At 39.9% G+C, this 12,867-nt stretch overlaps 1 protein-coding gene across 1 annotated transcript in view; it reads right to left on the reverse strand.

Moving 5' to 3' along the window:
• The window catches only part of ITGA9 (integrin subunit alpha 9), a 213,540-nt gene that overhangs the window by 21,270 nt on the left and 179,403 nt on the right, over nucleotides 1-12,867 (reverse strand). Inside the window, exons 24-26 of the mRNA XM_034062975.1 lie at nucleotides 6,486-6,611; nucleotides 5,568-5,687; nucleotides 3,775-3,876 (exon numbers count right to left, since the gene is read on the reverse strand). Of these exons, the coding sequence (XP_033918866.1) occupies nucleotides 3,775-3,876; nucleotides 5,568-5,687; nucleotides 6,486-6,611 (348 nt within the window). The remainder of the gene's footprint in view (nucleotides 1-3,774; nucleotides 3,877-5,567; nucleotides 5,688-6,485; nucleotides 6,612-12,867) is intronic.

Here is a 12,867-nt window from a genome sequence, read left to right on the forward strand (position 1 = left end):
ACTTGAGGGGACTTGCATAAAAGATACCATTCTCCTATATCTCTGTACATAAACTTACCTAAATCCTTAGAAAAGAAAAATAATCCATGTAGAGCAACCACTTGCCTGTGTCAAATTAAATATGGGGTGACTGGGCTGAAAATGAAGAAACAGTGACTCTATGCAAGAGGAGAGAAAGGTTGAAAATCTATTCAGCTTTGCATCTATTCAGACTCAGACATATTTGGCTGGTTCTGGCATGGTGAAATCCAGCTTATTTTTCCCTCCACACTGGCATTCAGAGAGGGAAGTGTCTCTGAGAGAAGAAGACTTTTCCTCCTGCACACAAGGAGAGAGCACAGGATGTGAATCCTTGGATCTGGTATTTGACCATGGCAGTCTCATGGAACTTATTGTTGGTTTTGCCTCACATGCAGAGAAGAAGGGAGCCAAACCTTCATGGAAACCCATCTGCTCAAGAAAAGAAAGCATGCCTCCTGAAAATACCACACCATCGGTTTCAGCCAATACATACTCCTGTTAATACAACTGTCACTACAGAGCCAAATCCAAACTCTGTTCACCTTCTTCATGTGACTTGTCCAATATAAGAGTTCAAACAGCCTACTGTAACTGGAGACAGAAAATATATCATTCCAAGTCACATAAAACCATATCCAAATCCAGAGAAATGATTTCTGAGAATTGAGTAAATGCATCTTTTTTTCTCTAAAAGAAATGGGTTCATTTCAAAAACAGCTGCTATCCAGCTTGCAAATATTTACATAAGCTTTTGCATCTCCCTTACAAATAGTCCACTCGAGTTTCTGACAAAGATGATATTTACAGGGGTGGTCTTGCCACCAACAGTAGCTCTTACACTAACATCACAAATACGAGTCTTCAATTTCCTTTTCTCTTCTTTACAGATTATTTGCACTTGATATTGTACACTACAGTGTAAAAGTACCCAGTGAAGTAAAGGCACCTTGTTCTAAACAACCACTTGAACATGCTAATAAGTCTACATTTAGCTGTAGGATGCAAAAAGGCCTTTTCTTTCAAATTTACCATGAGAAAATATCTAAGAAAATGTTTTTTGTTGTTAGGGAACACTTTCATAACCAGACTCAAAGGAAGTTCATGCAGAACTGTTCAGAAGGAGCTGCTATCCAAATGAGTATGGTACAGCAGTCCATAGTCACTGAAAAGAATCCAGGATGACATTTAAAAAAGGAAGGGAGGAGTATGAACAACGACGTTTTCTCTCTCATATCTCTACTTCCAGCCGAATAGCTGTGGCTTGCAACAAGTACTATTCCCTTCTGCATTCCACAAGAGAAGGATGAAAAATGAATACTTTGAGCCAAACCACATGTCTTAAATTTTTCCCTGAACATGACCCTATGCAAAACATACCAATGGTGAAGCCAACAGACATATGGAAAGAGCATAAAGGAGGGAGCAAATGGCACTCACATTAGAAAAGACTGGAAATTACAAATTGATGTTACATGGCTACAACATGTCAAGAATGCTCCTTTACGGCTAGGGCTTCCCAGGAACTAGGAGCAAGCTCTTGTTTGAAGATTAACATAGCTTTCCAGCACACACAGTGAGCTTTGTCATCGTTGTAACTCAAGGCTTGATGAAAGGCTTTCCGGGAACAGGAAAAGAACAATGTTTTGGGGTTTGTTTTGTTTTCTTTTTTTTTCCTCCAAGCATTAGATAACAATGGAATACATCAGAGCTCACATTCCTAGATAAGAGCATTTCTAAATTTTGAGCACGAAATAATAGCAATCCCACATATTTTACATAATGCCTATCATTCTGAGAGATTCTAAAACCATTTACAGATCAAAACATTTGGCAGAGAGATGCTGGCTTCTTACATTTCAATTGGGGCATGGGTATCAGAGTCACTTGTTCAGTCAGAGAAATTTTGCCACAAAATCACAAGATTTGCTCTATGCAAGCTGCAGAGCTAAAGAGAAATTAAGCAATGTATTAAAAATTAAGGCTGCAGACACATTCCCAGAGAAGCTAGCTATGCTTTCTAGTTCAGCTGCCAAGCCTATTTGTTAATGCTCTTATAATGGTCCAGAAAACTGACAAAGAAAATAAAACAGAAGGGAAAAAATGGTGTCCTGTCAAATAAAATATATACATATATATACATATTTCTGACATTTCTGACAGGTCTAATAAAATAGAAAGTTAAGTCTAGGGTTGCAAACATGATGGTGGAGAAGGTGGTCACTGTATTGGTGTGTCTGCTTTCAGACTGAAGGTATTAAATAGATGCAGGTTCAATTCTTCCTTTGCCTGTAGGGTTTTAAATCCAGCATCTCTGAGAAATGCTTTAATGTGGGATGCCAGTGTCTTCCAAAAGTGTGTTGAACACAGTGCTATCAACACTCAAACCTCAACAGAGCTCACTGAAATGGAGTCAATGAGAGAATGGTTGCATGGGCTGGTGGCAATGGCAATCACTGGGGATAAAAGGTTAATTGAGAGATGGCATCTAGATCATGTTCCAAAAATACACAAGAGGAGAAACTGAAAGTGGTCCAGATTAACTCTGACCCTCACGTCAGACAGAAATAAGAAATTAAACTTCAAAATCTCACCAGGCAAAAAGAAAGCTGATTTCCATGTGGCCGCCTGTTCAATCTTCATGTGTAAGTATTAGGCAGCTTGGTAGTAGGAAACCAAAGCAAAGTAGGAAACCTCCTCCTTCTCTAAGTAGATTATAAACATGGCCCTGTACAGTTCTGCTTACAGCCAAAACTATGTACTGAATTTGCCTTGAACTTTAATATTTCCCCTTCAAAATTCAATCACACGTAGATCACTACAAAATGCAGTTATCAGGTCGTACATAGATTCTGCCAGCTCAGCACAATGGAACACTTGAATGAATTTGACAATTTAGGCCCCCTTGCCCATTTTCAGAGCTCCCCAAATATCATTAACACTTCCAAATATTTCACACTGGCACACCTGAAAAGACTTTTCTGGGGTTTCAAGTCTCTGCCAGAGAGATTTAGATTAAAGCAGATGTTAACCTTAGAACAGGAAGCTAAACCTGATTTTGGCACAAGGGTACTCACAATTTTAACTAGCATGACACAGATCCTTCTGCTCCAGAGAGTATCATTCACTGCAATGGCATGGTTATCACAGGGGACAAAAACACACAAATGCAGTTCACATTACTGCTAGTCTAGCCAGACAAAATCTGGGCACTCTCGTGGGCTAAGCCCAGCCAAAGCCCAGCCACACATCCCAGTCTGTGTAGAGCTTTCAATGATCTCCAGCCCACTGGGATCAGGAAAACTTTCTCTTCAGGTTTATTCAGTGGGTCCAGAGAAGGGTAATGAAACTGATGCAGGGCCTGGAGCACAAGTGTGATGAGGAACAGCTGAGGGACCTGTGAGGGTTTAGCTTGGAGAAGAGAAGGCTCAGGGGGGACCCTATCTCTCTTTACAACTGCCTGACAGGAGAATGGAGCCGGGAGGGGACTGGTCTCTGCTCCCAAGGAACAAGTGATTGGACAATAGGAAAAGGCCTCGAGGTGCGCCAAGGGAGGTTTAGACTGAATATTAAGAGTATTGGAACAGGCTGCCCAGGGCAGTGGTGGAATCACCGCCCCTGGAAGTGCTCAAAATCCATGTAGACAAGGCCCTTAGTTACATAGTTTAGTGGTGGCTTTGGGAGTGCTGGGGGAACAGTTGGACTTGATGATCTTAAAGGTCATTTCTAACCTGGCTGATGCTATGATTTACTTACTGGTTTTTCTTCTGGGCTCCCACTGGGTATCTCCACAACTCTGAGGTCAGGGTCCACCCGCACCCTTGCCCTTGTGACGAACTGGATGACTGATGAACTGTCCTGAGAAGTAAAAAGAGGAAGAATCGGATTTGAGGACACAATAACAACAACAAAAAGTCACCATCACTCCCCACCACCCCCAAAACAAAAACATCAATCATTTCCCAGTGAAATCAAAACATCTAGACAACACTTAGAGGAGGCTGGGTTGACAATTAAGTACTATTCTGGTTAAAACCCTGGTTTTAAGAAATACCTTATGATTACAACAGACAAAACAGAGCATATATCTCAGATTAAAACAAAATCAGGTATGCTGGGCTTGAAACACATCATTTCTATGTGGCTTGTTAACATTTCCCACATTTACTGCAAAAGCAAAAGGCAGACCATTGCCAGTCAACACAGGCAATCTCAATATCTACTATTGAAGAGAAGTTCCTATTTGTTTTTAAAAGGAACAGAAAAAAAGATATATGAAACCTGGGATAAACTGAATTATCTGCAGCTGTGCACTATAAATATCATAAATATTGAGCATATACCTCCCCTTATTAATACATATTCCCCCTATACTTTACACAGTGCAGTTTAACAGGCACATTGCAATAAGTGGCCATTCCAGCTCCTAGATTAGTCATTTGTATGCTGTTCACTCTGGGAAGGGTAAGTGCTAAGCAAGCAAATGGCAGGTATTGCTGATACTGACCCAAAGATATGTGTAAGCACTGTATGTGTTTTAAAGGAGTGTTGCTAATGGTAATTCTGAAAAGGACCCACTAGATGGGATGAATTCTAGCTATTCCTAGCACTGAATTTCCCAGAAGCACGTTTTGTGTGCACTAAGTTATTTGCTTACATATTTCAGCATTTCCATAAACATGTAAACAAACACCCAAAACTTCTGGCCTTGCCTGTATTCCCTGTTTTCAACTAGAAACAAACATTAGCAGAGTGGTTGGGTTCAGGTGGGAAAGTTCACGGCTATCCATTACTTTAGGAATTGCTTTCTAATAAGAGCTCTTTACAATGCTTGTAACTTAGCTATCAAAGACAGGTTTATTTTAGTAGGCTCCTGTTCTCAGCTTTCTCTTCTGATTACCTTGTACCCTCATAACCTTACGGCATCTTGCCACAATTACACAGTCAGCATTTCCTTAAGTAAAGGAAAACAGGGCAAAACATAATAAATCACTGGAAATTTAAAAGGTTTGCTGTCTCATTTAGCGGCTTCAGAGAACACAGGAATTAACTTGCAACCATTTGTTTCTTGTCACAAATGTCGAGCTCAGCATTAATATGGTCATGATGCATCTCCTTTGAATAATAATCATTTGAAGTAAAAAATTACAAAAACCTGCCACGTCTCTGTTTACGTGGAAGGAATGATAGATAGTTGGTCACAGTTTACACGCACTTACTCTAATTTCACTTTGCAGAATGAAAACTTTCCGAAATCAATTAAACTTTCAGAAGTCTCTAGCCTTAACACCCTGCATACAATTAGGGGCCTCATTTGTTGTTTCTCAATGTATAAATTTCTGAACTTAATTTATTTCTGGCTTAATGGGTAATAACTAGGATTAACACCTCCATATATGCTGTTGATAAATAGATCTGTTTTCTTTGACACCATGATGTTTTTTTTAACGCACTAGTAAAGAGAGCAAGGAATGCAAGTTTTGAGTCCATTGGTGCACATAAGCATACTGAAATTGGTATTCAAGACAAACTACAAAGGAAGCACGTACCTTCTTCAGTATCTCTGTATTCAGCAGTGTGTAGATACTTATATCACAGGACTCTGCTTTGGCTAGTGAACTTAAGTTGCAGCGTATAATTAAGCAGGACCTGCCTGGTCTTTCACAGTCCTACAGGAAATATGGAAAAAGCTGTTAGGCAAAGGAGGAAAAAATTCAGTGATAAACTGTGTGACAGCAAACACACCAGCTAAGCTACAGAGTAAGCTCCTAGAATACAGCACTTCTGCACTGAAATAGCAGCAACTTTCAAGACCCGAAGGCAGCTAGATCAGAGACCTGCATAACAGCAAGCCAAGTAAAATCAAGCCCTGTACAGAGCTCCTGAGCCAGGTGAATGGCCAAGGCTGTGAGGAGCAGAGCCACTGCTGCACACCAGCCTGCTGCATGGGTCAGGCGCAAAGCATGGTGCAGGGCCCTGCTGCCCCATATGCCTATGACAACATAAGAGCGATGGCTCTGTTCACCAAGTTTGTGCTGCCATGTCACATAACTCCCTCCCCACTGTGCTTCCTGAAACTTCCTATTTCTGTTTAAAAATCAGATAATTAAAATCATAGCATCACAGACTGGTTTGTGTTGGAAGGGACCTCAAAGCTCATCCAGTTCCAACCCCCTGCCATGGGCAGGGACACCTTCCACTAGAGCAGGAAGCCCCATCCAACCTGGCCTTGAGCACTGTCAAGGATGGGGCAGCCACAGCTTCTCTGGGCAGCCTGAGTCAGGTCCACACTAAATAACTAAATCACTAAATATGCCCACAGCACATGACAAGTATTGGTACTCATGCACCAAACAGTTGCTCTGTGATGAACTATCTGCTTGAGTTCTTCTTGTTAAACCATGCAAAATCTTTTGTAAAATATACTACACTCTATGTTCAAGTTTACCATAAGTGAACTTTCTTACCAGTACTTTTCTGCCAGACTTTGTGAAAAAAGCAAATATCGTGTGGAAAATATTTTCATTCTCTTGAGGAACAATGCATGGGCTGGGGTTTCTGCGAAAAGAACAGCTTCCTTTGTCCTGACCAACCTGCAAGCACAATTACGAATCATAATTATTATTCTGAATTAAACTCCATGACACAAGATGGGATTAGCCTGTCAATAAAAAAGCACGTCTGATCTGGATGTCTGGACTTCCATTAATAGTCCAAAAGAGAGAAATAAACACTTTGAAAGTCAAATAATCCTAAAGAAAATATCTAAAGTAAAATAGACAAACCATGCTCTGGAAAAACTTGTCTCTCTTGACTGGATAGGATATGAATGTATCTAAATCTAGCTTGCATGTAGCTGTTTGTGTTCTACATGTGTGAAGATAATGACAGAGGAGAAAAATCTCGGGAAAATATATAAACCACTGCATAGCATCTTAAGTCAGCAATGTTACTCCATTACCTTTTTTGTAACCGTATTATTTGTTGCTTTGGCCAATTTGGCTGTTTCACAGCTTGTATCAGAACTAATGAGATAAATGAAATCTTTGTGTAAGTGAACAATCCTGAACACCAAAACAGTTCTTCTACCTTCAGCATACATAGTACAAAAATAAACTTTTTGTATCATTAGCTTACTCACTCGTCCAGAAAAGCAGATGCTTGAAACAAGTGAAACCTCCCAAACTTTGGCAAAATGATTTTCAGTCAAAATAACCTTGCACTAGAAATCCCTTCTCACTTTTTTGCAGTTTATAAATACTCACTGAAGAATATGTATTGGAATTTAATACAAATTGACTCTGTCAATGAAGTATGAGCAAATTTGTCCTGCTGCTATCCTTAAAACATGTGAGAGGGAGAGATTTTCCGTCAAACCAACAAGTGATAGTCCTACATAGGGACCTGCTCGCATCCTCTATGCTGAGAGGATGAAAACTTGTACCTTATTCAAATCATAGATACTTGACAGAGGGAGAACAAAAGCTGTTATAGATATGAAATGAATGCATGCTCTGAGTCCGATTCTGCATTAAACAGTTTATAGCTGAGTTAACCAAAGTATTGCCAAAAAAAGAAACAAAAAACAAAGGTCCATCTAGATTTTAAATGCTATTTTCCAGGTAACAGATGTCTATGTCTTTTGGTAAGATATACCTTTTCTGCTTCACTGGTCCACAAGTTCTTTACAATCTGTTCTTTGAAGTATGTATTCATAATCTATCTTTACAATATCTGTCTTTACATACCCACCAGATACAAGCACAGGTAGCTACCCACAGTTTAGTCTCCTTGGGATCAACTGAAAATTAAGATTAGGATGTTCTCCATTTGTTCAGGTCACCTGGAATGAGTTTTATTATTTATTCTAGGTGAGAAATTCACAAAGCCCACTGAAATTATTGTCTTTGAACTTTAACATAGGAGTTAGTTCCAGATCAATCAGAAAGTTTATGTTAAACTGAGAACAACAAAGAGTCAGATCTATTTAATACTTTGTCTTCTTGAAAGGTTGATTTACCAGACACTTGGGCAGATGTCATTAGGTTCACGAAAGAGACACAGAAAGGAGAGTATGAGTTTCTGCACTATCCCAGCTTTTGGCATACTCTCTAAATAGTACTGCTGTACATCCTGTACAAGTACAGTGCAAGAACAAACCAAAGCAGAAACATATCCCAAGACTAAAAGGAATTATCTGGCATGAAGCAACACAAATCTGGTCCTTTCTTCTCTAAATTATTATCTTTTCTTAAACTGAAGCTTGGCTACATCTCATCCTTTTTAAAACACTTTAGCTGAAACAGAGAAAAGCACCTTCAGAGGACGAAGTCTGAACTCGGAAATAGCCTTTCCTCTGCCAATTATGCAGTAATCCTGAATAGATACTGATCTAGATGAAGATGTCCCTGCTCATTGCAGGGGGGCAGACTAGATGACCTTGAAGGTCCCTTCAAACCCAAACTGTTCTAAGATTTGATGAAGTGACTCCTAAATTCAATGTCTTGGGCCATCTTAGAAGGGAGATGTGTGAGGACTGAGCACCTTCTGCCTCTGAATAGACCAGCAGGTCACCTAGAGCCTATGTTAGCAGCCAACGGCAGGTGCCACTTTTTAGAAGACAGCAGACACTACTATTTGTCCTGCAGAATTCGGGGGAATTCCACTAGGCAGGAATTAGGTCATATTCATCTGTGATCAATCAGCACATGCTTACTGAACTAGGAAAAATGTAACAAAAAACTTTGAAACAGGTGGATCATGCTGAAGTAGAAGGAAATGCAGCCTTTACAAAGGACTGGCCACAGCTGGTTTTGTTTTCTTGTTTCTTTTGTTAGGATGATTGTCAGATACTTATATTTCACACCATCTCTTATTTTCCTCAATTTTTACCTGCGCAAAGGGAAGGTTCAGTCAATCAGTCAGACAAAACAATGGTAACTTTTAGTGAAGTTCACCTTTCAATGACAAATTCACCTCTAGGAAATCAATCTGCTAAATAAAATCTTAGCATAAAGCTGCTGCTTACATTACACTGAGACCGAATGAGGCATTTATGCCTCGTCTCTGTGACATTTAAAAATCACCAACTTTTAGAGTTTTAGCTGGACATCCCAAATCTAAGGGACTGAAAAATCACTACTCACCCACGAAAATTCTCCCATCATATTTAACACATGTGCATATACATGCAACATTCATAAACACAAAGAGACATAAGCCAAAGTATTTGTACTACACAGATTGTAAATAGCGCTTTGCATACCAGGCCTCTAAAGGTCACTATAACTCTGCAAAGGGGAATGGCATGACTAACCTATTACTATGCATAAAGCAGAATATCCCTTACGTTGCCTACCCTACCTATAAATGGCCACATGTTCAGAAACAAGTTAGTAACTTGTTCTGTTAATTTACTGGAAATTGTTGTCCCCTTAAATAGCTCATAAACATGCTTGAGGGATAATGATTAAATAGGATAGCCTATACAATGGGTTACCCTGCCAACTACTTGTCGTCAGCACAAACCACTAAGCTTCTCAGAGACAAGATGTAAGCTCTGGAGAAAGCATGTGTATTACTTCATGCTTTAAAAATGCTGTATCTGCAACAAGGGAGAAATTCATATAAGATGACTTCAGTGGACACTGAATATTTGAAATGTCTTGCAGGGCAGGGGCAAACCCATAAAGTAGCCTACCAGATTATATCACCCTCAAGAAAAAGTGGAAGGAGGACATTTCAGAGTGAAACAGTTGGATGTAAAATCTATCGTGTGCACTCCACACATATTACATCCTAAAAAACCTGCAGGATATTTAATAGGGATGTATGGGAATAGCATGTTGGATTTACTGTGTACCCAAGAAACATCCTCTCTGTAGGGATTTATGAGAATCCTTGGGCTTGGCTTGGCACTCCAACAAGGTGGTACCACTGCAAAGGGGACAATCACCACACATTCCCCTAAGAATAAGAGGCTAACCCAGAGCTCTGGATGAAACACTTCTAATCCCGGCCAGCCATGGGTTTAGGGGGTTTGGAGTTTCTAGGAGAAATAATACATTTATTTAATATATTATATATACATACAATTATATATATCTATACAGATATATGCACATTATATATAAATAAAATTATATATATACACATGTATATATACAATACATTATATATAAATACAGAATCTGCTGCCTCAACACATGCCTTTTCTATAATCAACTGTCCCCACCTTTAGAGCACTTGGGACACTCTTTCTGCTCACCTACACTTAGCCTCAGAAGGTGGCAATTTCTAGCAAGACTTTGCAGCCCTTAAGAAACTGTTACGAAATGGTAGCAAATGTTTAAGGGTTCAGGCCATACTACCTGCAATGTAAACTTCACAGGTGGACCAAAAGCCAGTGGCGCCTTTTGGACTTACCCTCAACCTGTTTAACGTGCATCAAAGGCGAGAACCTTTGTTTTTTCAGAGCCCTATATACAGCACAAGATGTTAACCTGGGAGAGGGAAATGAAACACAATTTCCAAGCAGGGGACTGAGAAGGTCAGCTTAGGACCAAGCACATGGAAGTGGAAATTAGCAGTTGGCATGAGGTAAAATATTTTCATGGGCATGAGGTAAAATATTCCCATGTGATAGGGGTGCCTTGGAAGAACGAGACTGAAAACCAAGAGGAAACTAGCTGTTCCTTCCAACAAAGCACTAAGTACAATCTCCCTGCTGCACTGCTGCATAGAAGAAGCCAAAGGCTAATCCCATATTTAATGATTGGCATTTTACAAGATAAACAGGTAAGCAAACATGTGTCTCCAGATCATTCCTTATAGATAACACTAGATACCCACTAATGCAAACCAATTCATTATGGTATTAAAACTTAAAATTTTCCTGGCTCTTCCAGTAAGCCTGATTCCTGTCTTGAGCTAAATCATCACCAGTTATTAGTGAGGGCTTGGGAGGCAGCAGAATTAAGATGACACAGAGCAAGTGTGGAGGTGGAATCCAGCTATGAATGCCTGCGATGGAACCAAACCCATGCTTGATCATGGAAAAAGTGTGGGGGCAAGCTCAGCGAAGATGTCATGAGACACAAGATGTTTGGAACAGCAATTTTAGCTGCAGGAAACAAGCTCAAGGTCTGAACACAGGTCAGTCATTTCACAAAATTGTTAGCATTGTTCAGCTCTGAAATGGATGCCTTTCTCTCAGCCCTGGGGCATGCTGGCTCCAAAGGACACTTTAGTTGTACTCGTCTTCAGATTGCAGCCAGATAGTTTCTACATATTTCCTCTTTCTTTTCTGTTTTATTTATGTACTCATGCCTGATCAGTGGTTCAAGCTTGCAAACTGGATAATAAATAACAGATGAACTTTTGTTTGTCTTTGTTGCTAACCATAGCCCATTCATCCTAATATTGGGGAAAAAATGTGTATGTGTGGCCTGATTCGAAGATACTGATTCACCCCTTAGTGGGTGAATAGACATGAATTGATAGGCATGGCTAATCTAACATGTCACACCAAGGGAAAAAGGGGTAGGTACTGACAAGAAATTCCAGACAAGGTCAGACTTTCAACAGTAGACAAATAAGTTATGTAAATATGTTATCTGAGTACTTGCTCCATATGCCAAAAATGTTTAATATTCACAGATAATGAAACATGTTTGAATCAGAGCAGTTTTGTTGATTCTGGCAATAAATTTAAGAGCCACTGAAACAACAGAGAAGAATGTTTGAAATTAACCCCTTTTACACAACCCTTGAAAGATTCTGACTAAAATTAACAATGCTGGTAAGGAAAACTAGTACTCCACAGTTCCAATAGGTAAACCTACATTTCCAGGAGGAGAGATAGGATTTAAATAGCAGAGTGGAGTTGCTAAAGCATGAAATCAGCAGGGAGGAGAACCCCACGGTAGCTCTGGCTTCTGCTTCTCCAGCCGAAAGAACACCAGATGTATGTTTGGCATAAATCTGTGCTAACCTGATTGCAAGGCCTGCAGATGTTTTTTCTGATGCACTTAACCCTGACGTTTAATTAAATAACCTGTTAACCAGGATTGATCAGCTTAATCCTGAAACATTTGCCTAGTCTCAGCCCTGCCACCACTTTGGACATACTTGACAACAATCCCCAGGAGTACTACTCTTAAGAACTAGAGCTGCCCACCAGATAAGTAAAGATATTCTGATTTCAAGTTTCTGACTTACAAGACAGCAGCTACTTTCCTAGACAGAGGGCACTGCCACATGTACACAGTGAGAAGAAAGACCGACCACTTGTATGATTTAACTGAGAGGTCCACACAAGGTTCAGGCCTATGGATGAATGAACACCACCTCACATGGAAACTAGTTTACCTCTGAACACTCATGTGTTCCTTATATATCAGCCCTTAACAACTGAAATCCAAGAGAGAGTTGCTGACTGGTGCATTTCCTCTCCCTATGATGAACTCTGAAACACTTACTCAACAAATGAGATCTCAAGGTATGTCTCTATATAAAAAAACCCTGAGATCACTTGATGTTCAGTGTTCCTTCAGCTAGGTCCTAACTGCCTCAAGCACATCTCCTTCTACAGCCTTTTCTATGGTGCATAAAACACAAGCCTGTGTTCGTCAAAATAAGTAGAATACATAAGAAAATTTGTTCTAATCTGGTTTCACCTAAAAATCCAAACTAAGAAGTCACAGAAAACTTTCTGCCATGTTAAGCAGTTTTGCTGTATCCTCAAGGCAATATCCATCAACGCATGAAAGGATTATTTTGAAACACAGTAGCGCAGTGAACCCTGAGCAAGGCACAGCTTTTGTACAGTCATTCAGATGGCTCCTGTAA

Source organism: Melopsittacus undulatus, chromosome 1 (assembly GCF_012275295.1).
Source record: "Melopsittacus undulatus isolate bMelUnd1 chromosome 1, bMelUnd1.mat.Z, whole genome shotgun sequence".
NCBI lineage: Eukaryota > Metazoa > Chordata > Aves > Psittaciformes > Psittaculidae > Melopsittacus > Melopsittacus undulatus.